A 27096-nucleotide genomic window follows, 5' to 3' on the forward strand; every position below is an offset into this window, starting at 1 on the left:
AGTTACAAGTATGCATTTGTACAGGGTGTTGCATTAATGACATAAAGTGAAACATAACATACTGGCGAATGCACTTTCGTTACGTTATCGATTTTAACTAACTGGACGGGACAGCGCCATCTCAACTACAAGGATCTCGTGGTCTTTGTCTGCCTATATAGTGCCGGTCTCGTGAGCCTCTTTTGCGTATAGTGTCAGTCTCGGCTTTATTTGGCTATCAATATTAGTGTCGAACGCATGGGCTGTATAAGCAAGGAACTTGAAGCTCCTTGGTACAAGTAAAACAAAGTGGTCCTAATAAAAGGTGAGTTCCACCAATAGGACGTCTTTGTTTCTGGATATATTTTCTGCAATATCACACCGGCGGCGGAACGATTTCAAAAGTAGGGGGCACTTTGGGGTTTCATGAGCTAACAAGCAAAAAGAGAACTAGTTTTCATCGAATAAACTTTGAATACTTCGTAGAATTGTATGCTCTTTCATATTTCATAAGTGGTTTCTAATTATCTCACGAAAGTAAAAAATTGAATCCCCCATCTCAACCAAAACAATATCATCCTTCGTAAAAACGCTTTATCTTGATCTGCTATATTCTTCCGCACAGCTTTTCCCTACCTGGGCCTGTACGCTGCGTCCAAACATGCCATCGAAGGATTCAGCCAAGAAATAGCAATCGTTTGTCGCTTCTTCAATGTTTGGTATGCAAATTTGTTCGTTTACATGTGTGTGTTTTATATATAATTATAATAAAGTGAGTACTTTTATAGTATGTATCCATATGTGTATGTGCAGATGTATTATAGGATGTATTGTGTGTGTGTGTGTGTGTGTGTGTGTGTAATATGTGTGCGTATTTCACTTTATGTGTGTATGGGCGTATGTCTTTATGCAAGCAGGTGGCACATTGGTCTCTAACGATGAGTCATTATTTGGCAAATAAATGAGAGGTGACTCAACAAAGCAATTACAGTAAATAATGTGATACTTTTTTTCTGTCAAATGCATGCCTTTAAGAACGCTGTTAGTATTGTGGATGCAACATGATATGAAATTTGTCATTGGATGCGCGTTAATTAACACAATGTTAAAGTGGTGGCTATGTGGATGAAGAATAAGAACACACAGAGACATTTTTAGAAAATAAAAGATGTTGTAAAAGTGACAGTTTGCGATTAACACTCGTGTCTGCCGAAGCTATAAATCCCTTATACACGTAAGTATAATTGAATAATTATAATAAAATTTTTAATAGTAATGTACCGGAAACGCCCTTTGTAATTGAAAATTACTGTACATGGATGTGACATCTTACTATCAGGGTTAGTGTGATCCAGCCCGGTCCAGTGAATACGGCGATGCGAGAAAACATCGGCGCCCTTGGTCTCGGGAGTGTCGGAGAAATACTTCAAAATCCCGACATCGACGACGTCGACAAGAGACTGGCGGAACATTTCCAGGACATGCACGGGCTCGCCGTGCAGCCCGTCGACGTGGCCGAGGTGGTGAAGGAGGCTGCACTTGCGGAGAAACCGCACTTCCGTTACCAAACCTCGGAGGTGAACATCATTCACCGGTTAATAATGTTGTAATGTGAATTCTAATAATAATAGTATTAACCCAAGATAGAATCAAGTTGCATGAGTTGAAGTCTCGAGAGCGGTAGTTTCCCCACTAGAATCAACATTCTAACATCCTCTAAAGGAAAAACAACAACAACCCATACCTAATAACGACGAGAAAATCAACAAACCAACAGAAAAAAAATCAACGAAAATGATCATTGTTGAATGCACGAGAATATTAAGTAAAAGAGGTGTAGGCTGAGATGTAAATTTTCGTCAATTTGTCTCCCTCTAACAAAAAAGTTAGAGGGAAATAAATTGAAGAAAGTTCACATCTCAATGATCATTTTTTTTTTTATTGTTAGTACATAATTGTGTCAAGAGAGTCACTTTAAAGAGAGGGTTTATTCCCATATTCTTAATTTCTGCCTTGATGAATTACAAACACTTTGAATGTGAAATTAATATTGTACTATGGCGCCAGATTCTGGTGCCGTAAGAGAGTAATTTACGAAAAAACAAATGATGATAATCATGAATAATACAGTCATTCGATAATTATGCTTCAGTTAGGGCCTGTAGTTAGTCTCTACTTTGCTTGTCTGGTCTTTGTGAAAAACACTCGTTTTTTTCTCTTTGTTCTTCTATATTTTTTTTAAATGATATTTTAAAGAAATTATACGAACAATATTAATTCTTTACTTATAGCACGTACAAGAGTTTGCCAGAAAGGTGTTTGTCGATCCGACAGGGGACAGCATCGTTGACTACCAAGCCGAGCTGCTGGAACAAAATGCCCCGAAGTGCTAACTTTCGTCACGGTGTCACGAACACATGGACTTTTATTCCTTCGAAAACCAACGAACCACTCTCGTGTTGCAACTTGCTGTGTGGACAAAGTGAAATTAACCGTCGCGAATTGGCGCGCATTGACTCTGAAGTTACTAGTATACCACTGGCAGCCATAGACTATTCTATGCAGAGGATGTCTACAGTATTTCTTGGTGAAACTTCAAAAGAAACTTCACGTCTATCTGAGATCAGGGAGACTTCATGAAGTAATGTTACACAAAATCATAACTCTTCTCGTTTATTGGTTATACAAACATCAAATTGTCAGAATTGCCATTTATAATTATGTAGTACAATGATATCAAAGGCCAGATTAATAATTTGAATTTATGTATCTGTCATTTTGTTCCAATTACTGATCATTATTGTCTTGATATGAAGATATACGATATTCTATAATGACTAAAGTGCTGAATTTACACATTGGCAATCATTTATTTCGTGAGTATTTATACAGTAACGGTACGGATTATCAGAATATTGATCGACACTCCATAAACGCTGAATGTATACCTAATGAATAATTTCTACTACTATGACTTTAGTTGGAATTTTTTTAAAAATGACTTAAAGGGTGTTTTGTGCTTCTGAACATACGGTAATGGTTACAGTCCTTAAATATCATTGTTTCTTGTGCACACGTTTTCATTCTTTTTAGTGAGTGAATCATGCCATTGTTATTTGTCAATGAATCATTATCATATATCACGAGTAGTTGTTTTATAATATTACCCATCGCTATGATTCTCGTTCTGTATGACTGTGAGAATTAAAACAATTTACACATTGGTTCGTAACGTACCAAATTCTACAGTCAATGTATATACCTTATATCCACATGTATACCAGTTTCGAATTGTGTTTACTTTGAAAAAAACAAACAGTATAGCTTTCGATCATGTTCGTTAACATCACTATTACTCTGTCGAGCTGAGGATTGTTGTACAAGACGAGAAAAGTGGTAATTCACGATGTAATTGTGGAGGTCATGTTTCCACACATTATAGTTCTGGTGAAGAATACTCATGTCGAAAAAAAAAAAAGGTTGAGAACGACAATAGTCATGATGAATATGACCAGAGTAGTAATGATTATGATAATCATTATTATTTCTAATGCACCACTACTTCAGGCAGAAATATGCTCCTATACATGTATAGCAAAATCGTCTGCGCATGCACGGCTCAAGAACAACAATAGTAATGATAACATCAGTTGTTTCTAGTTCTTTGAATGCACATTTCATGGTTATGATAAAATGTTGATGCGTCTTTCTGACTACAATAAAACAGCGTATACAAAGTACTAATTTTTCTCCAAATTTCGCTCTTCTGTTAGATAAGTATCATGAAAAGGCGTAGTACACAGAGGTACCTAAGTGAGATTTTGAAAAAGGGAATCAGATATCATGAACAAATTCTTGGTTATCTGTTAAAGGGCCCCTGAAATCCAAATGCATGTTGATTCGTGTAGGGTATACCCTCACGATCACTTTTAAGTGAGATTTTGAAAAAGGGAATCAGATATCATGAACAAATTCTTGGTTATCTGTTAAAGGGCCCCTGAAATCCAAATGCATGTTGATTCGTGTAGGGTATACCCTCACGATCACTTTTGCGGTGAAACGACTATTTAGAAACGTTCCATATTTTTTTACAATTTTTTCTTCTATTTTTGTTCAAATTACTTGGGAACGCCCACAAAAAATCCTTCCAAACCAATATTCCTCAGATGACCTCATCTGTCAATCATTGCTAAAGTACCGATATGGTTAACAAAAGACATTGGAGTGCACCTTCCCACCCACCACATGCTGGTTCGTGATATATATATATATATATATATATATATATATATATATGTATATATATATATATATATATATATATATATGTATATATATATATATATGTATATATATATATATATATATATATATACGTATATATATATATGGGCCTACAAAGTGAGTGTGACAACGCGCTCTGCTTCGTACACAGTCACTCTGGGATACCTACGTCCACAACATGGCATCCGCCACACGACATCTAATTTCCCTTGCTTTCGTTTAAACGTTTGATCCAAAATATAAAGCAAATGATAACTGTTCTGCGTAATTCAATTCGACTTTCTGGATAAAACTATTGGCTTCAGTGCCTCTGATAGTATTATTAACTTCGTTTGGAGTAGCTTCACCAGAAACTCTCCGAGGCCCGGCCAAGGCCTCATCATCCCCACCCCCCCCCCCCCCGAAAAAAACAAAAACAAAAACAAAAACAAAAACAAAAAGCGGCTTTAGCGTGTTCCTTCCATTGATTAAACGAAGCGGACTACTATATGTGAATTTAAAGGACTCGTATTATGCCTATGTCTAAAATCTCTGAGCTTCTATCAGTCTCATGAGTCAGTGCCGTTGTTAGCAAGCAAAGCCAAACACTCGGTTACTTGTACTTAGTAATTTGTGAAACGCGAAATCCCGCTACGGATACTTCTGACCAATAGAATTGGTCCCCGTCGGTTAAACTTTGAGCATAGTCTTGTAAACAGCTGTTTGATGTTCGTACCCTTATGCGACAAGAAGCTAGACACAGGCGAAGTTGAGCTTGTTATAGAAAACGACTTATCCGGAACCGGGCGTATTTATCGTACTCTAGCTCTACGAACGGTGTGTATCCACAGAACTCAATACACAGTTCTGTGTGTGTATCCCGTACGTGTAAATGCACGAGGGATAATGTACGTAGATTATATTTATAGTAGGGTCGCGTTCGTCATACAGGCGATACAGTGATCACCAGTACCATGCAGCGCGAGTAACGAGGGTTGAAGGCTTGGGGATATATCAACATCTACTTGCTGTAGTGTGCAGAGCCTGTCCCATAATTTCCCTGAATAATCAATAATCGGCAATCTTTGACGTGTATGATATTCTAGTCCATTAACGCAGTATCGTCGGATTTGCATTTTTGGACCTCGTCGTTTAGAAACGGCCGCAACCCGTTCGGAACCCATTTCATCTAACGTTAACGTTACACGGCTCTTATTATTGGTAAGTAAAATATGATCTCCGGCTCGCTTCCAGTCGAAATAAATGTCAGCCAGAACTAGATTACTGCCATGATAGTGGTGATGGCACTGCAAAATGATTTTCATGAAGTACTTTTTTCTATAAACATTATTTTGATACGGTAGTAGCCCGACCAGACGCCGTGCGAATAAAGCACAGCGGCTGGGCTGTTAAGTGTTATGTGTAAACTGTTCGCAGTTATGACTTATGTAGCAGTTGCCTGTTATTACTGTTTAGCGTTAGTGTTAGCAGTCAACCATGGCATATAAGTGGGGCTATTGTATTATTACCGGTACTTTATTACTATCACAGCTCAAGGCTCACAGACACAGTCAGTCACAGCCCTGGCGCTGTAAAAATGCACAGCGTCTGGTCGGATCGGGCTAAAGGTATATATTGCCTTGACCGAAAGATCGGTCTGTATCTGTCCGTCGGGGAATGTTCCGCGGAGACTGCGTCTGGCTTCACGGATCCCCTCCGTATACAGACCGAAGTCAATGATTGCGGCTCCTGTGTGGAGCAGTCGCGCACAGATCAAACGTTACGATAAACCAAATTTCAGACAGCTTTTTTACATTCAAACAAGTATGACATGACATGACACATTATGCAGCAATATTTGGGATAAATTTCTCACGTTGTGCAATCGAAATACTCACATAACCTCGGTTGTAATGCAGAAATTTTATCGATATCGCAACATCGCCGTTCGCGAGCAGTAACTCGCCATTTTGAATCTGTAACAATTGCTAAGCCAATCACATGCGAGGTACCTGTTTTAGTAAAACAAACACGTAGAAACTACCTCGCATGTGATTGGCTAATAGATTCATAGTGTATGTTTCTGCAGTTTGAACGTGACGACGCGACAGGCTGTGTTTTACGTTGAATTTCTCCTAAAATGTTGGATTATTCATTAATCTGGTGAGTGTAACGTATTCTTAAAAAAATAATTTCACCATACAAGCTTAAATTTGCCGACCTAGGGCCGTGAATTAGACGCAATCGAGAAGGGTGAGGTACCGCACCCAATTTTCCATAGAGACAGTGGTTAAGAACATCCACACAGCAATGGGTAGTGCAACCTTCCGTCTGTCTACGGAGGACAGCGTTAATGGCAAAATATAAAAGAGTCCTCCGGACAGACGGATCTTTCTGTCTATATATTGCCATATTGTTAATATAGCTTAGAATGTAATTCAACTGATATGTTAACGTTAGCTGGATCATCCGATGGCGATGGTGTCAACAGGAGGTATTGAAAAGAGCAGCTTTCTAAATCTGACATTAGTCTGTTCATTACTGCAATAGGCTTCAATTTGAACAAGCTTCTCTGCCCTCTTTATTTGGAGACTAGAACTCTATAGTGCCAATTATTTGATTAGATCTAGAGCCAATAATATCCACTCCTGAGAGTACCTTGGTAGTCAATACCATGCTCATAATGATGTTTACACCATGGAACTATTCAATTATTGAATTAATCTTCTACTTCTACGTGGATGCTCGGCAACGTCCAAGACTGGATATACGCCGAGGTGGGTACGATGAGTGTAATGATTGTCTGTGAGCATGCTGAAATATATAATAATACAGGTACAGGAGTGAGTCTTTGGCAAGTAACTAAAAGGTATTGAATGTAGAATAACACGTGTCTTTGTAACTCTGATTTTTGTATTACATAGGGGGAAGGGCCTAGATTGTATATTTGAAGCCCAAAATGGAAAGGGGATGTACACCTATTTGATTGTATTTGTTACAAATTGTCATCTTTGAATGTGAAAGCTATGACTACGTATGAGATCTGCCCTTGATACACCAAGAATTTGCAAGTACAGGTACTACGGTATGCTGGCAAAGTTCTGTGATTGTAAAATTGCTTTCTTGTTCTGTACATTGTAGGCAGCAGATGCAATTCTTTTTTCTCACGAGAACTCTACTTGAGGTGTTCTGACACACCTCTCACAAATGTTGGATAACACCGCATAATCTTCCTCCTCCCAACTTGACCAGTTCATCAGTGTCAATTAAGCCTTCTTTGTAAACAAGCCTGTTTTCCAACGAGACCCATATCTCCCTGCTAATGTAATAATACTGTGCTATCTTGCCCTTTGAACCATCTGAGTATGATACATTCATCCCACATGTCTCTATATCCCTCCTTGCAGAAATAAACAGAACACGCAGACACTGCTCAAAGCAGAACCGTTGCGAGGACATTGAAGATGAAGTGCCAAACCTGTTATCACCTTGCTGCCATCAGCTTCGTGGCAGTCATCCTTGTGGATTATGTTCAGAGTGCCACCAGGGATTACTACAAGGTTTTAGGAGTTAGCAGGACAGCTTCAGACAGGGATATCAAGCGTGCTTTCCGCAAGTTAGCAGTCAAGTTCCACCCCGACAAGAGCAAAGACGCTAATGCAGAAGAGAAGTTCAGAGAGATAGCGAAAGGTAATCAGTTAAAAACAAGCAAAATGCATGTATACCCCCCCCCCCCTTAGAACAATGACTGAGGGGCATGTACCATGTCTTACTTGCATTCATGTGCATTGATCCAAACATTCTGCAGTATGCCAAATATATACAATACAACAGCCCCTAGTCACAAAATGTGATCTTGGTGTGTGCATTGAAGCCAGTCATCCAATGAACTACAACAAACCCTACCCTATAATGTAACTGTAGACCATGCAAAATGTAGATTTCAGACAACTCTTGAGCCGGACATGATATTCCAAGGGTTTATTGTAAAATGTAACTTTTCGCGGCATGTGAATTCTTTATTGCATTTCGCGCGACCAGAAACCAGCACAAAATAAGATGCAGGCGAATATTTTTGCTCATCATGTATGTTCCACTAATAAATGTCTTGATTCTGAGGAATTAAAGAAATAGGAAGTTCATCTCACCCAGCAGAGTGTGAAAAACTACTCGTGAGAAAAAAAAAAAAACATTTTTAACATCTCAGACGGAATTTCATTGACTCTTTATTTGCCAAGGTGGAAACCCCCTGTGTGCCATGTTATTCTGAGACACGAAGGTAGTTGTGAAAAGAATTCTGTTTGTCCAATCTATATAACTTCTACAAATTTCTGTTAAGCTGGACATAGTAGCAAAGTTGAAGAGGAATGCCAAGCTTTGCTTTGAAATGAATTGTATGACAAATCTATTTCTATTTATTTTTTTTAATGACCAGTTGATACATTACTGTACAGGCATGACTTTTGCACATGAAACCGTGCAAAAAACTTATTAGAATTTACACGCAAATTTAGTTTGGAACACCGCTTGATAGTCAATCACCACATAGAATGTAAGCTGTATGTAAAAGGAACAAAAGCGCGAGAAAAGCTTTCATTGTACTGTGGAATAAGGCAATTTATCGATCGGTTTAAGCGGATTAGTGCGTTTGAGTGGAATATTCAAAGTTGGCACGTCGATTGAGTGGGACGTGCGAACATGACACGAAAAGAGTTAAACACAGGTGGTATGATTTTCAGTACATATCAGTCTTGATGTAACCATATGGAGCTACTGTACAGTGTACAATGTAGCTCCATGATGCAACACATTGTGATGTGACCTCACCTGGGTGTTAATGTTCAAAATTTAGAATGCCAGACTGTAGGTTTGTTGATTGTAAGACGTGGTGTGTACTTGAAATTTGTGGGGATGTAGTACGTAGATTAATTGCTGGACAGTGTTCGCTAAAATTTGGACTGTTGGAGCACCTTTTTTTTTTTGGGGGGGGGGGGGTGTTAATGTAAATAGAGGTTTAATTACCAATGATACAGCTATATGTAAGTAACAAATTTGAGCACTTGGTTAACTGTGATTACTTTCTGTCAAAAGGTACATATTTAACATACAATTGTAAATTTGTGTTTATTCTGCCAATCTGGTGTTATTGACTTGGAACCCCCCGAAGCTGTGGGTAATATGAATTTAGGTTTGCTGCTGGCATATTCTCTTAAATGGCTTGATTTTTTTTTCACGATATTGCTACATAGCTTATGAGGTGCTTTCAGATGAGGACAAGAGGAAGGAGTACGACATGCTTGGAGCAGCTGCCTTTGAGGAACAACAATCTCGCGGGGGCGGAGGCCACAGGAGAGGCGGAGCCCACTTCAACTTTAACGAATTCTTTCATGGATTCGACGAGAGCTTCCGACAACACAGGGGACACAGGAGCCAAAAAGGACGCAAGCAAAAAGTAAAATTTGGCGATGGGTTCTTCGACTTCGGGTCCTTCTGGGACGACGCGGAGGATGACTTTTTCGGCTTTGGTGGTGACATGGGCGGGTTTGGATTTGGAGGGGGCAACGCATTTGGTGGGGGACATGGGTTCGGTGGAGGACACGGCTTTGGTGACTTTGGATCAGGTTTCAGGAATGCACACTTCAGGGAACACCAGGTAAGCACACAGTTTGCCTGCATGCAAAATGAGAGTGACATTAAAATTTTGCAGCATCATTCTACATCACACAGTTATGATTTTACTTGCATCACTCTTAGTTTCTTTTTCTTCATAGAGCTTGTTTACATATGATGTTTAGGGACATTGGAGAAAACGAAATGTAATGAATTTGAATGAAAATGGGCAGAAAGCACACTTTCGGGAAATGCATGCGCATACACACAATTTTTTTTTAATGGTCGAGATTCATAGTGACAAAGTTGACATACACTGTACTGTAAAGCAAGGTATTTTTGTGGCCTGAAATTTTGGCAAATTGGAGTTGACAGCCCTGTTCGCAACATGACATTTTAGCAAATTGCCACTAGCATTCAATGCATTTATATAGTATGTCTAGTCAAGAACTGTCATGTGTTTATTTGTTTCACGAGTCTTGGCTCGTGAAATTTGCAAAATTAAACTGCAGATGAAACTTTCTGATTTTACAGTAGCCATATCCGTCTGTTCTCTCTCTCTCTCTCTCTCTCTCTTCCTCTCCTTGTCTTCTCTTCTCTCATCTTCTCTTGTCTTCTCTCCATCTACAGGCTCAGGGATTTCACAGTCAAGGTTCAAGATCAGGTAAGATGCCTCAAATTTCAATGATTAGATTACAGTATCGCACCCAATTTTGACATTTTACCTGAGGTGTAAATGTACCAACGTCTAATCAATTGTACAGATGTATAATAATCATAAATACAAGATGCTTGCTAAGTTGTTAGGTGACCTATGTTCACACCATATTTGGTGCAAATGCAAGTTTCTACTTTACACTCCGGATGAATAAGCTGTAGTGATGCTTGCTGCTGCCAACATGATTCGTGTACACAACGTTGCAGGCTACTCTGCTTCACAATCATTCAAGAACCAATATGTTATATCACAATAAAAAAATGTACCATGGATAGATTGTCCAAAAGCATTGTTTCTGATGATTATATACTTAGTAAGTTGGTTAACTACATATCCATGTATGTGGACAGATATTTCCATATCTGTACGTTGCTTCTGGTGAATGACACCTACTGTACAGCTCCATCTTTAAGTCAAGTTTGTCATCCTGTCATTGGTTTTTATCAAGTAGACTTTGTAATCTTACGTAAATTCACATGTCTTGGAGATCAGCTGCCAGCATGTAGGGTTGTTGTGCTTTTTTTAAAGCCTTTTCATTTCTCATTAAATCAGATGTTAATTTTATCTTCCACATCCAATTAATGTAGCTGCACGAAAGCAAAAAGTTGTCCATCGAACTACTCACGGAAGCAAAGGTGCCAATGTTGTTTCAGTATATTTTCTGTTTAATGATGCATTCATGTGCACTTGTTACTCCGTACCTTATCATCCTGCATGGTGTGTGGAAAAACTAAAACATCAAAATCTTTATGTTGCCATCTGTTGCATTCTTCCCAATAGTAATTAGTGGTTCTTCAAATCAAGTTTGAATAAGTGTATATGTGTAGTCTTTATTTGAGTGTACTGCTTTTCTTCCTGCTATAATAAAGCTGTATAATTAAAGTAAAATATCTTCCTTTTTGTCTTTTTTGCAGAGAATATTGAGGCAAGAATATTGCAATTATAGTAGACAGTCTTATTGAATATAAAGATTTATTTTTTTGTGATCAAAAACAAGAAAATAAAAGCCATTTTTTATTATATTCTTTGTATTTACTGATCACGTCTTTGAAGTTTCTTTCATCTTCTCACAGGCAGAAGTCTGTTGAAAACTTATAAATAATGAATTCTCTGAATTTATAGATTTACATGTATGTATCATTATTTTGAAAACATATGACAATTCTGCTTCTTATCTTTAAACAACCTGGAAATGATCTCTGGGTTCCAATGAATCCCCGTAATTTAGGCTTAACTGATATAACATGTTCATATGTAATATACCTACACTGTATTTATGGAATTATTTTGTTTATGTTTTTACGGTGGCAGACACTAACATGAAGCAACTGCAATTCCACATTATCAACACTCTCTATATACATGCAATATCATACAGTGTAGCTTAGTAGTTTAGGGAAAAGGGATTACTACAACTTGTTGGATGTGTACAAGTCATGCATGTGCCTTTTAAAACAAAATAGTTTTTGTTTTTGTTTTTTAGGCTTTCTAACAGTATGCAATACATGTACATGTAGGATACAGTTGATGTAAGTAGTGTAGACTTTGCAGAATGAACCAATCCTGTACAATTGCTGTGTTTGTATGAATACTTTAGATGTCAGATGAGGAAGAAAGGTTTTGGCATGAGAAATCACCTGTACAGATAAAGAAGTCACAGACACTGCCCTTCCCAATCCTCAGTGACTTTGCTAGTCAAAACTTAGAATGCACTTATGTCAACTGGCAGGAGTTGTGCTTACATTCGGGAAATGTTCAGTGATACCTAACCGTACAGCTACAATGCAATTCTTTGATCTTTACTATAGATGCACATGTTGCATCTCAATATTCAAATCATATTAATGGTGATGTAGTGTGTATTATTTATAATACATTTGTACATATAAAACTAATTTTCTGTCAACCTCTTGAGTACTATGTTGCATAGTATACAAATAGTGAATGGTCACAAGTGCAATGGTACGAGATTTCGCACAAGGTGAAAGATAGAGGCGCTCTATTCAACGAGGCGAAGCCGAGTTGAATAGTGCGCCTCATCTTTCGCCGAGTGCGAAATCTCGTTCCATTGCACGAGTAAAGACCATACACTATTTGATTTATACAACGTCCAAGTAGATCTTTTTGGACTAAGTAGGCCTAGAAGTCTATATATGTATGAAAAATATAGCCGTACTTATTGTACATGTGGATCCACTGCGATTCTCTTTCTGGCTTGTGCAATCAGTGTAGATACACGTCACAGCTATACTAGCGCTCATACACGTACAGTAGTACTACGTAGGCCTACGTACGCGCAGCATGCATGTACAGCACACGTACACTGCGCTAGCTGCATGCGATCCTCAATATGCAACACACAGCACTGTACACGCAGTATCGTACAATTTCTCGAATCGTGGAATAGAACGAAAAAATTGAACCAAGTTGCACGCAAAAATAGAACCAAAATTGCACGGCGCGTTGAATGGAGTACTTATTGAATATCACGTCACCAACAATCCTCCAATCAAATTACAAGGATCTACTTGGACGTTGTATAATACATGTACATGTATGTTGATGAGTGATATGCATTCCTACTAGTTCAATGTGGTGGTGGTGGTGGTGGTAGGACAGACTTTCTATACCCCCAAATCCTGGCAGTGCTATGCTTACACTCTTAATGCCATCTATGAAAAATGAATTGTGTAGTTCCAAATTTCATACAGTGCACTCCTGTTGTAAAAAAACCCAAGGAAATAGAAAAATCCCCCTTACTAAGAATAGAAATTCAGGGCGCAACATTATTGGCTCATTGTTTCTTAATGTCTACTTGTTTGGTTATAACGACATTTTGATATAACAAAAGCAAGGTGCCAGTCCCAAGAACTTCGTTATAACAGGAGTCCACTGCAAAACTTGCATGCAGATTCTCAAGATTCTGAATCATGTACCAGTTAGGTATTTTCCTATTGACCGATTCGGGTTCGTTGAGGGCAACAGACATTTCATGGCACTGGGCGCAGCCATAGTGGGTGTCTTAGCTGACCCCCCCTGCTCTCCCCCACCCCGGGCAACATGTTTATCACGCACTTGTAACAAAGGTTCGCGCACTCAGTACGAGACGCCCATTGGCTAAAGCAGTTTTTCATTCTGCTCGCGTGCTAATGTAGGGAGAGGGGTGGGGAGTGGGAAGGGGGGGTCGGCTGAGACACCGAGTAATGGCGCTGCCCATGCCAAATATACACATAGCGCGTCACAGAATCGGTCAATACTCTATTAAAATCACAGTGTTTTCACACTGCCACTTAGTTATGAATGCTGTCTTTACCATCAGTACTAATTTTGTCATACAGAGGAACCTCGTAATGTGGAACAAAAAACCATGGCAATTACAATGAAGCTTGTTATATCAGGTTTTTCACTTTTATTAGGCTACAAAAACAAGGAAATATAGAAAAGTTTGGACTTGTAGATTCAATTTGTTGAGGGTTTTGTTTTATCTGAACTATAAAAAAGGTTCCACTGTGAGATCTAAGTGCTATATTAGAGATGAGATGATCTTAGGAGCATTGTTTTTGATTGGGTGTCTCTCATTTTACTTTTCACTTTGCAGGTGGAAGGAGTTGCAGGACTGTAACGCAGAGAGTGGGGAACACAATCACCACATACACCGACTGCTCATGAGAACTTCGTGTGGAACAGACTGATACTCTTATGAGGCAGGACCCTTCAAAAGACAGACACAATTACATGTGTTATTGATGCCAATCATTTTTTTTTTTTGGAGGAATAAATTTTCTGCAAATTCAATTACTCTTGTTCTTTGGTGCGTAATCACGCCAGCCGACACAGCTTTAAATGTAGGAGGATCTACTCATTTCCTCCTTTTTCTGACAGGGTCACTGCTGTCATGATGTAATGAGAATGTGAACAGACATTGCGGATTAGCTCACAGACATTGAATTCTGAAATTTCAGGGCTCCTAATTGTTTCATAGTAAAAGTTGCAGCGATCCTTGGAGCCAGCGATTCACGGCGCACACTGGTTGTGTTCGTTTCAATTCTGGAACGCCTTCTTGCGGAAGATGTGTGAACACACTATGATACAGACATTGTATGCCATAATTATGAACTGCCAGATGTAGATATCGCAGCCCACAATGATTGACTTGGGAAATGGAGTGTCAGTCTTGGCAATGCAGCTGCGTTTGAAGGATGGTGCCTGTCTTCACATTGAATTTGTCCCGTGACTTCCAGCAACTGCCCAAGATGTGAGAGAAGCTTCACCAGTGCCACAAAATTCACAAGGATTCATTCTTTAACATCGCTTCAGCTACAAAATATATAATGTTTGTGTGATTGCCACCAGCATCAGACATAACAAAATGAAATGAAATGAAATGATTTTTAAAAAGTGCCACGAAAAGGGTCTCTGCTATCTCTTTGAGATGCGTCCAGGCAACCAGTTTCTTGAATGTAATCAATTTTATGGATAAATAAACTTGTGCTTGCTTTTCAAAAGTATGAAGACTCCAACCCCCCCCCCCCAAAAAAAAAAATAGTACTTTGGTGATTATAATTGAAAACTATAATCTAAGAATGAAAATGGATTTTGGTGAATGACAATCAAATAGGATAGATTTTGTTGCCTTACCACCATGGGGTCTCTTTTGTCAGACTTATGAAGACACTAGAATCTCATTGCGTAGTACAATATCTGGAAGAAATTTTCAACGCCATTGAAATTACATGACAATACAATGCCATCTATGATGCTGATAACGTGCAGTTTAATTAGTCTATGTTAATTGAATTGTGGTCTTATGAAAGAAAGAGTTTTGATGTTGATTTTTTTTTAATGAATTCCATAAATTTCTATAGCAGAATTTGTTCCTCTTTCGGGTAATGTACAGTCATCTTGCTGTTCCTCATTGTGAGTTAGCCTCTCTTGAGTTGTGCAAACGGCTAGGTTGACACACCAATATTCCAGATTGCCTCTGAGAGGGAGAGTTTCCTCTAAATTTAATATAAATATGGATACAGTGATTACAGAAAGATTAATGAAACATTTGTGAGAGTTTTGAGCAAAATTGGACAATGCATTCAAAAGTTTTGAAGTTAGAAAGTTATGGTTGATCCCATGTGCAGATGGTAACTCTAGGACAGTTCGTCGGGTGCCCGTGCATAGGCCGCTAACGCAATACAAATTGTATTGCGTTAGCGGCCAATGCACGGGCACCCGACGAGTTGGGGATGTCATAGCTGTAGAACAAAAAGAAGGAAATATAAAGGGATTAAACAAATCATTTGTCCAGGATATTAACAGATCACTTGACCAAGGTCCCTTAGTGCAGTGCCTCTTAACTGATGGGCCACCAAGCTCTCTCAGGCAGGCTGGATGTTTGCCAAAAATGAAATAGAAAAGATTTGTATTCGATCTGACTGGGCCTTGAAAAATATTGCAGGAGCCAAAGTGGGCCTTGGGTTTCAGGCTGAGAAGAATGACCCTGCAGCACTTGGAGAATAATATTCACCCATAACATATCTTGATAACGGGTCTATAGTAAATGTGTACGCTTCAGAAAAGATTTATGAAATTCCTTTTACTCATCACAAATTGTTGTAGAGTTCCTTAACATATACAGTGTACATTATATTGCACAATGTGGGATCAAGCAAAACTTTATAAAGTTCAGAACAATTGAATTGATTGTCCAAATTTCCTCGAAGATCAGTGTTACACTGATCTTCTGGCATTTACTGCATCCCCATAACAAGTCTGTGCAGGAAATTTACACTTTCATCAATATTTGGAGTACATGAGGTGTGTGGACCATGTTCATGAGTTAGATTCTGTGTTCAGATCTAATGGATGTAGTGTCTAAAAAGCTTTATTTTGTGTGTTTGAATGTCATGCAATTTACGAAAGATTTCTGGTTTTGCAAACAAATATCTAATTGACTTGGGAAGGAAATGATATAAAGGTACACTCTGAAAATATAGAGTCCTGGCCCTCTTTCTGCTCCTCAGGTTTGAAAGACTTTTCTGTTTAGTAGTGACAAGGTTTTCATAAGTGATGATCCTGTTCACTTTTGAAATCTGACTGATATCAAGACAGTTTTTAGAACTGTGGTACAAGTAGTACAATGCAACAGCACAATGAGTACAATTATTGAGATTCATTCTTTAGAATAAACCGTATTTGATTCCATTTCATCAGTCTGTTTTCTGCACAAGTTGCAGAGGAAAACATATATGTTAGATTCCAAATAGCACAACATGCTATCCAGAGCCTTAACAGGAAAGGGAAGCAGTCCTGAGATTTTCACTGTACTGATAATTAAGAAGAGTAAAAAATATAAACTTTCACCAATTTATACGCTTGGACATCAAAAATTGTCTCCGTACGCGATTTTTGAAAAATAATTCCTGCAAGCGATCGTGAAAGAGCCGGCAAAAAGATGCTACGTAGTGCATGCCCTACTCACCAAGTTGACAGCCGTGCCTCTAAAAACCAATTTAAGTGTTCAAATGATTAGTTGCAATTTTTATCATATAATGTGAAAGTTCGTGGTTTTATAATTTCAAACAAAATATTTCAAGCTTAGATATGTGTAATTTACGAAAAATTAATATTGTAAACATAAATTTATATGTATTTTTAAACCAAATATACCATGAACTTGACATCAAATAGGCACGGTCGTTTTCTAGCTTCCGTCCGTGTTGCATACTTCTTAGCGTAGAAACCACTCTCGCGCGCAAATCCTTACCATACCAATGTATACATACACAGTACACTCGACTCCGTCCAGTCGATTTTGGCATTCAAACCGAAGATAACCTGTGCATGAGAGAGTCGAATTCTTCAAAGAAAATATTGTTTGTATCTCAATATTTCTGTAAGTAGTCAGATAATCGCCTTTCCTCGAAAAAAAAAAATATGACGTGAGCCGGGAAGGGTAAACACAGGGGGTCGTAGGGATATGATTTCGCTCCACTTTGCCGTGCATGTCCAGTCGGCACTGGCAGCAGCTAGCTCAGTGGCACTGTACTGCAGTCCAACCCCGGCTGCAGGCCCACGGTAAATTAAACATAGCTAGCCACTTTCCTTACCTCTCTACGCTTTTTTCCCTCGGTTCTCTTCGAAGTCGATGCTCGAGGTGTTTCTGTTTTATAACTCATGTGAGCAAATGGTCAGGATTGCATCTGGTTTCAGGAGTTTTCTCGGTTTATAACATAACCGAGGGCCACAGCCTGCCGGTCCACGTAAAAACATCGCTTCACAAATTGTCCACGCACAGGTAGGTCACAACACGATTTCGAGATTTTGTAGGCCCTAAGTTTCTTATGTTCGGCATCGTTGTACCGATATTTCCCAGCCATACAGCTCACCTTTCACGACACTTTTGTTGGTCTGGGACGGAAAAAAGGATTTTCCTGGGAAATTTTCTGCACGATTCGAGCAAATCTACTGATGTAAGATAGCCTGACCAGACGACGCTGAATGCGGTCGCCCCTGTAGTGTACTTGCAGGCCTGTGTAGAATCGTTTCTACCTACAAATATGTACACTCTGTACGTACTATAGAACATGCATGAGCGGCGACAGGTAGGGCTGCAGCTGCGCTTGAGACTGGAAAAGTGCGAAGGGCAAACCGCGTATGGGGTGCGTACGCGTATCTACCGTAGATCTATCATCTAGTTGTACCGTCCACACGTGCGAATATAATACACAATACATACACACACACACACACACACACACACACAACGTAGAAACAATGTCAAATACGAGTCGGAGTACCCACCGACGTCTTCATGCATCCGGGTAAACTAGGGAGCGTACGGATAACGAGCAGAACACGGCTGGGAAGAGTTGTGCATCGACGACGTATGACTCTCCGCCAAGACTTGCTCATTAGCATATTCACCATGCAGAGTCACACTTTTTCAACCAAAATGTACGAGCTTATTTGGTGATTTTAAAGTTTGTTTTTGGTGAAAGTAGTTCATTGGAGGTACCAACAACAACATATTTTTTTAAATTTCGTGAGGACTGTGTCCCTTTAAGGATTGCAATAATTAACGGGCTATCTAAGCTGTGTGACGAGCAACGACCAGAAAAAAAAGTTATTTCATTCATTTTCTTTTAAAAGTCATTTTGAACCTTGTGCACATTATGTTTGCTCAACATCGTTATTTTTATATATGTGTCATGGTGCAATGGTTTTATTCAGTGTAGTGAGGTAAGTATCAATTAATGTCCAGTTGTTTATCAGCTTTCATTTGAAAGTGAAAAGTGACCAATCAAAAGACATAACATAGTCAACTTCGCCTACGTTGACCTCATGCTCACAGGTTACAAAATTGGCTAAGTCGAAGAAAGATTTTTAACCCCCAATGACTATGAACATATGAGACTTATATTCTGTATTAAAATCGAAATTCATGAAAGTCAAAGGATTTTCTCTGGACCCTTTGCATTTGACATAGGCGAAGTTGACTGCACAGTGGACTCCTGCTGTAACAAAGTCCTCAGGACTGGCATTTTTATTTTGTTGTAACTGGAATTTTCAGGGCTGCCAACATTGGAAACTAGTTGAGAGTGAGACTCCCATAGGCCAATGCTATAATTTAAGGAGTCAAAATGAGTGAGATCAATAGAAATGCATGCAAATGAAATGAAGTTTTAGAGTGAGAAAGGACCAAAATGAGTGAGTCTCACTCTCAGTGAGTGAGAGTTGGCAGCCCTGATTTGTTATGACCATGTTCGTTATAACAGGAGTGCACTGTATTGTGTTTGAATTGTCGATGCCTTTCAGTAGTCTATGTAAGCTTTCTGCTCTTCCATCCTTAAATGTGGTTTCTCGTGTAATTTTTGTTTATTCCAGTCAGATTTTGGGTGAAATGTATATATTCAAGGTATGTCTTTTGTCATGCTCTAGACTATTAATGAAGAAGAAGAGGTATATTTATCTGTCATTTGTGAAATTAGAATGGAAAAAGAAATGTTTATATTTCTGAAAAGATTTTTAATAAATATTTAATTTCAGGAAATCTGTGTTGAATGACTCATACAGTGTGGAATTATTTTTCGTTTTCATTGTTGTAGCATTGTCAGTATTTTGCTATGAGTATTTTAAAGCACTTTAATCCACCTTTCCTTGGAAATGTTGATAGAGGACAATTGTTCACATTTTCTTTGATCATGTAGGAACCGTATCTGACATTGCATTTTATTGGTACATGTACATTGATATATCCAAGATTTATCTGGCATGTACATGTATCAAGTGCACTAGTTTGTACTCCCGGGAACATACAACGTTAAGTGCAGGGTGCACGACATGTACATGTTATGAATGTGTGAGTGCATGAATCTGCAGTGCATTTTAGGAACAAAATATTGTACACTGTCCAGTCAGTCTTGCCAAAGTCAAATCCCTTCAACTTTGGTGAATTTTGACTCACACAAATGATTTGAATTGAATTAACACATGTTTGTACCCATGTGGGTAAAATTTTTCTTTGATGTAGCCGATATTACTGACTCATTTAGGTAAGGCCGATTCTGCTTACGTCTGTGTATACAGCTGCATATACCATATTTTTACGATTGTGTACGTGTATTGTGTGTGTGAGGATTTTGAGGGTTGATATGTGTACTTGTGAGGGAGAAATTTATGATCGCAACGTCGCATGTTGCAATAGCGCCCTCATGTTCATAGGTAGCGCGCTAGATTTGTTGGAATTCGGGTTACATTGTACACGGTGATACACAGGGTCAGAGGTCTATTGAAGAAAAAAAGAATGCCATATTGTATTTTATAATCGGTGCTGCAATACAAGATGCATACTTCAACCATTAATACTTCTAAAGCTTCCCTGATAGATAAGACCATAACAAACCGGAAGAAGATGATTCCCAATACATTATTATGTACAAACTCCAAAAGACGCGTATCCGAAAGTCTCTGAATGATTATAAGTGATATCAGATCCACCAATAACAAAATGCTCAGTCTACATTGTCACACTTGAATCATCACAATATTGTATTTGGTATTATGTATACCTATCTTAAAGTGATGGTATAGTATTGGTGGAGATGAGGATTGGCCTTTTGACGTTTTTTTTTGTGAGATATCAAGAAACATACAGAGCATATTCTCAGAGGAATTCAAAGTTTATTAGATGAAATTCGGTTTTGGAATGGCTGAGACGTCCAAAAACAAAGTAAAACAAAGTAATCCTAATAAAAGGTGGGTCCCACCTTTTATTAGGATTACTCTGTTTTTTGACATTCCAGCCACGTCAAAACCAATTTTCATCAAGTGAACGTTGAATCCCTCTGAAATTACAAGCGCTTTTATATCTTATAAGAGGTTTCTCGTTATCTCACCAAAAAATGTCAGAAACCTGAAGTTAGGTCCAAACCAAAACTATACAATCCCTTTAATATTTAGTCGAGCGTGAATTATTTTCCTCTTTTTGTGCCGAGGTTCCAACTTCCTAGAGCTCCACCCTTTTGCCAATATGTTTATCAGTAGAATCTTGTAGGCATCTTAGTTTAGGCCTTGCCATCTCTCTGTTTCGTAATGTCATTCACACATTTTTTTTTCTCGCTGCTTAGCTGAGATTATCATAAATCTTCATCTACCGATATTCATCACGAGTTGCCTGCATGGATGGGAACCCTCAACCTCGACACTGTTTTCCATCCCCGCAGCTCCCATCATCAAATCGATCGTATAACCAATGCGACTGCGTTTTTAGTTGGGAGGAAGGCCCGCTGCGCTGCCCGTGTAAGTGATTCAATCGTCGCAATTAACCCCGGGCGAGAGGATAACCTCGTCTCCAGGCAGATGTTATCGTTCCTCTGCTCCTGGTAGGTCTTCGCCAAGAGCTGGATACCTAAGTAACTCCGTCGAGGAGGATAAGATGAGAACATCCTTCTCGACACCACCGATCTGGGACATCTGTTACGCGAGCGTTAGTCCAAAGAGCGTGTAGATAAACGCCTGCCTCGCTGACATGTAGGGTGAAAATTCTTTTTTCCTTACTCCATGTTTCTTTTTTGGTATAAACTACTTATGTATAGCTCTGCCTTGGATCCGTCATTTTGGAATAAAAATCGTTTGCGCCATGTATTGAACAGATATCAGCTTTATTTTTTTTTTCGCCGTGCTTGCCTCTTCGTTTTATTGTTTGGTTTTCGCTTTTGTTTTCGTTGTGTGTATGTACTTTAAAAACCAAACAAACAAAAGGACATACCACTTCTAATTAGTGATTCCAACTTAAATCATCATCCAAGCGGTGATACATGTACTGTGATACGACGGAAATTCAGATTCAAGAAAATGTGGATGAAATAGTTGCTGGTTCCACCGTGATTGGGGGGAAGAGCCAAGAGATGATAAAGGTCCACCTTATTGCGGAGGCAAGGAAACTGATTTGCGATGTGCTTAATATGCTACAATACGGAATGAATAGCTCTTCGCGATAGTTTGCCAACACGAAACGCTGATGTCGTTCTGCGCAGTGGAAAATATGACGTGTCTTTGGGATGCGCGAAAGATCGGAGGCGCTCTATTCGTGGTGTACCAACTCCTGTCGTGGATTATCAGAGCAGGTAAGGTTCTTATTGATGTAGGCTACGTTTGTGAGTGGTGTCCTCTTGTAGATATTGAATTGACCAAAATACTGAATTCACAGGTCCGCATCATTTTCTGCACATCTTCATACACCCATGGCATGTTTGCTGCATTAAAAAATGACGTATTTTCTAATTCCTGAATACCCTCAACGCAATCTGATAACATGTTGAGAGGGTATACATACATTTTCCCCCTTGATATTATTGATTTCATTCAATTATTCATGAATTAACCCATTCTGGGTGTAACTTGAACAAAAATAATACAAATACAATTCAAAACACAAAACAAATTCATTTTTCAATTTATACTGCGCATAACCTCTCTTCAACATAAATAAGTCGGTTATGAATCAATCCCACTGATAATTTCTTTACGAGAAAATATTGACATGCATACATACACACATACATACATACACCACAAACACACACACACATACATTGGGATGAATGTTAATGAATATTGTCGTAAGTAATATCCTGAACAATCATGAGCAGGGCCTATACATTATATGAAATCATTTTTTAAACGTTTAGCCTGCTAAGAGAGAGAGAGAGAGAGAGAGAGAGAGAGAGAGAAAGGGAGAGCATCTCCAGAACTTATTACAGAGTGTTGCATGCAGAACTAAAACAATCAACTGTATAATCCAAACCGGAGGCGGCTTTGGGGAGGGGGGTGGGGAAGGGTGACTACCCCTGATGCGTAATGAATAGAGGGGACATTTCTTGCTGCTGATTAATAACTCTTTCGGGAACCTTTATCTCATTTTTTACTCCAATCACCACAAAATGATTTCCCTAATTTAATCACACGCAAATGAAACATCATACTCACGTTCCAACACACACTCAGACACACACACACACACGCACACAAGACAGAGAAATCGTTTCCATAGAGACTGTCTGGGTCATCAGTATGCCCTATATTTTGTGTGCGTTTATATTCTGGGTTCATATGCCTATTATTTTCATCTTTCATGTGCCGTACTGTATTACAGTCAGACCGCAACGCTGCTGTTAATGAGCTCAAATCAAAAATTTATCGTACGCGCAGGTTTTTGCGCATGTCCTTCTCAGCACCCGAGATTTTGCGAGATAATTCAGAGACAAAGTGCATGGTCTACGAGATTCACTTATTGGCGACATGAAGATCTACTATCCGTGACTAATGGACATGGTTTGTAAATATTTGAAATAAATGACACCTTTTAATGCTTACATTATATAAAATGAGCTTATGATATCATCACTCATATCTCTGCATTATATCGATATTTTCCAAACGACCCTGAGACAAATTAGAACAAGGCTTTCTATTTATTGCCAACCCGACCCGTTCATAGGTTGAATCACCAAATGAATGATGGTCAACGTTTTAGATATACTTGTTATAATAGCACAATAAGAACTGAATTGGTCCCTCGCTTGGAAAACAACAAAAATTGAAAGTCTCGTCAAGTAAAAATCATAGTGTGGCAATTTGAGATACATGAATGATCATGCGCTCCCAGGGTATCATTAAATAAATCACTCAGCGATGTATACAGCGGATTAATAAGGAATAATTATCATAATACCAAATAGAGAGCCCCAAAGAACACATTTGCGCAAACTTAGTGCTAAATCTTTTATTATTCGTTTGTATGCTATTTATTAATACACGCTACTCTATCTAGTTGTGCAAACAAAGTTCAAGCCAAAGTTGAGCTGTCGATCAGAATGGAGTGTTGTTCTTGTTGTTTACGTGGTGATCTTTTGCTGCTACAGTTGCCTGAACCTGAGCGCGTATACATACATTGTGCGCGCGCGCACACACACACCATAGGGTCCTACACTGTCATCTACACACAGCGTATTAGTGTTATGTAGAGTACACGTTTACTGTCATTGCGAGAGGTTCGTTCAACTCTCCACTCAGAGGGAATTAACCAATCAGAAACGCGTATTCGCGGCAAACTGAAATCTCGTCAAAAATTAACTGTACAACGCAATGATTAATTCGCCAACCTGACCCGTTCATAGGATCAGCCCACATAAAGTCATTATGTTTTCATAGAATGATATTTTCTCTTTCATTTTATACCTTTTCCATTATGGTCCACCTTAATTTCATTGGTCTAGTGTACCCCTTAAGAAAATGAAAAATATGCAAAAGTTTGTGTTTCATAATTTCCTTGTTCAGTATATTCTATATGTCATAACCTTTTAAGTGGTCAAATTTCATCAAAGTACAACTCTCGAGCTTTTTATCGATGTATAAGTCATGAAGATTGATAATGTCGTTTAGATTTACAGACACTCTGAAAATGTGGTCTCCCAGCTCATTACGTATTCATGTCCGTAAGGTCCATGCATACGCGTACGATAAATGCGAAGGCTTTTCAGGACGTTGCGGTCTGACTGATTATGTTTCGTTCGAGTGTGTGTTCATGTGTGCGCGCGCGCGTGTGTGTGTGTGTGTGTGTGTGTGTGTATGTGTGTGTGTGTGTGTGTGCGTGTGTGTGAAAGTGTGTTTGCGTGTGAAAGTGTGTATGAGCACGCACAAGAGAGAGAGAGCATACTGTGAGTGCATGCTTGTATTCTTTGGAGAAAATTCATGTGAAAGTGAATATAGTGAAATTGGAAATTGCTCATGGAAAAAAAAAATAACGGGGATGGGGAGGGGTAAAAGAGAAACTTTCACAATCAGCATCCCGTCGGTTGATATTGATCAGTTACCAGAACAGCTAAAGGATGAGGGGGGGGGGGGGGGGGGGTGTCCGTGCCTTCATTCTATCATCCTCGTTTCTGCTGGCATGTGAGTTCGATTCAATAAAAATTTGATTCAGCCCGTTTCATCATCCAATATCAAAAACACAGCGGTTATCAAATATTTGAGCGAAATTTTGCGTGCATTCGTCGTGAACATTGACAAAATATAAACGGATAGAACGGCACCTGAATAAATTTCCACCGTCTAACCGCTCTAAGACTAAAGCCGTATGGTTATGAAATGGCAATCTTCCACACCATGCTAAAGATTAACTTTACTGAACAGAGAAAGTTTTGAATGAGAGTTCACCAAAAAGTTATTCAGGTTTCCCCAGGCATGTCTTCATAAAGAAGGTGATATTGATATTAACCAAAATATGCAAATAAGGTCATCATGGTGTCATGACGTCAAAAAATCTCCCATTGCACACAACGAATCTTAATTTTAGTTCCATTTATTAACATAACATAATTATAAGCCACATGTTTTTGTCGTTTTGCAAAAAAAAAAAAAATGCAATGATCTAGCAATATGGTGACCACTGCACTGCATGTCAAGGGGTTGAAGTTGCCAAAATATGAACCCACATCGATGCGAGAGTTTATGATATTGTGTTGTGTGTGTGCGTGTGTGTGTGTGCTCAGACAAAAGGGAGGCTTATGAAAGCAATGAAGCAAAACTTTGAGACGTCATAACTTTCTCATCTTATAAGATGAGAAAGTTATGACGGAAATCGGAAATATATTTCCGATTTGACTGAAGCTTTAACTCTAAGGCTTCTGTTCGTCCGATTTTACAGTTTTTGATTGTTTGTTTGTTTATTTATTCACTTATTTTATCAATGTCGAGTTGCACAGTTAGTGGAATCGCCTTATGAAGTCAGACTAGGTCACTAACTCCGTTTCTTTGGGGGCGCAGTCCTGCAGTCCTCGAACGGAATTTGACCTGACAAGTTGGGGCGCGATTACGCTTTGTAATGAATGTGATTTGGTCACAGTAAACTGTGTTTTGCAAGAGGTTCATCTTTTCTCACCGAAAAGTCCATGGAGAAAATCGCGCTGGGGCCCTTTTCCTCAATTGACGCTCCTATCTCCCCCCCCCCCCCCACCCCAAGTTCTGTTTTCTCCGCGGCCCGCTATCTATCTTTCTATCTCGGAGGAAGTATTATTATAGTATTGCTTTTGAAACATGTAGGCAACGACAAAACAGTTTTTTTTTTTCTGTCCTCACAATCATCACTTGTATGGCCCTCGCAGCAAATAGATTTGATTTTAGCGCACCTCAAGTATAAGTTCAACTAAAATTCACTGCCCCCTGTGTTAGCGCCAGGAATGAGCCACGTAGGGCCTACATGCACTGCTGACAAGACTTACTCATGGCTTTTTCTACGCGTGAAGCATACAGAGAAATTGAACTGTGATTTATAAAGGAAACCCGCAACTCAATATATTGGGACTTTGCGTGCTCTGTGGGCGTCCGTACCGAAAGAACGGTAACAAACACAACTTTCCGTTATGCAAATCAAATTTGTCAGGAGGCAAATTTGCAGAGAAACTAAGACATTGATATCATAGGTACCCTCACTTCATTCTAACCATTTTAGGATAAAACTTCGAGCAAAGCAAAAGCCCTCTATACTTGAAACTATACCAGCCCACGCCTCATCATCACTATGTATATGGAAAGCGAATGCAGTTAGTACATCGTCGGCGATGATTCGCATGTTTGGACAAAACAGTGTCTTCAAAGAAATGAGATTAATGACAAAAATAGTGTATAACGTGTGTAAAACTTTTTTTTTTTGGGGGGGGGGGGTTGCGGGGGAGGGGGTCAGTTTTTGCACCTCGTATGCGGACCAAACATCAAGCTCAGAAGGGATTGCTGCATGCATTACTCTTCTCTACAAAGACTAACTTGTTTGTTTCTTTCTTTGTTTTTGGTTTGTCTTTTCAAAGGAGTAAGATCTCTTAGCATCCGCATTATTAACATATCATATACCATCGATTTGGCACGAATTTTAAAGCAAGTTATTTTGCCAAATTAAAAGCCATTTAAAGTCTGTTGTCTCGGTGGAGCTCCCCCTCCTCCCTCCCCCTCCAACCCTATCTCTTTCTCTTTGTGTGTGT

At 39.0% G+C, this 27096-nt stretch overlaps 3 protein-coding genes across 3 annotated transcripts in view; all 3 read left to right on the forward strand.

Annotated features, from left to right (window-relative positions):
• Window positions 1-2514, forward strand: part of LOC139721079 (retinol dehydrogenase 8-like) — a 4461-nt gene extending 1947 nt beyond the window's left edge. The window contains exons 3-5 of the mRNA XM_071632409.1: window positions 605-698; window positions 1319-1556; window positions 2271-2514. Coding sequence (XP_071488510.1) covers window positions 605-698; window positions 1319-1556; window positions 2271-2372 — 434 coding nt within the window. The 3' untranslated portion in view covers window positions 2373-2514. The remainder of the gene's footprint in view (window positions 1-604; window positions 699-1318; window positions 1557-2270) is intronic.
• A 2711-nt stretch (window positions 2515-5225) lies between these two features.
• Window positions 5226-14239, forward strand: LOC139721080 (dnaJ homolog subfamily B member 9-like). The gene is made up of 5 exons (XM_071632410.1): window positions 5226-5463; window positions 7650-7932; window positions 9492-9895; window positions 10483-10516; window positions 14169-14239. Exons 2-5 carry the CDS (start codon window positions 7707-7709, stop codon window positions 14237-14239), a joined length of 735 nt encoding a protein of 244 aa, XP_071488511.1. The 5' UTR covers window positions 5226-5463; window positions 7650-7706.
• Window positions 14240-22106: 7867 nt separating this feature from the next.
• Window positions 22107-27096, forward strand: part of LOC139721081 (uncharacterized) — a 35457-nt gene continuing 30467 nt past the window's right edge. The window contains exon 1 of the mRNA XM_071632411.1: window positions 22107-22188. Within this exon, the coding sequence (XP_071488512.1) occupies window positions 22107-22188 (82 nt within the window). The remainder of the gene's footprint in view (window positions 22189-27096) is intronic.

This window comes from Diadema antillarum, unplaced genomic scaffold (genome assembly GCF_040938485.1).
Source record: "Diadema antillarum isolate AM-2024a unplaced genomic scaffold, OU_Dant_1.0 scf00000137, whole genome shotgun sequence".
NCBI classification, from domain to species: Eukaryota; Metazoa; Echinodermata; class Echinoidea; order Diadematoida; family Diadematidae; genus Diadema; species Diadema antillarum.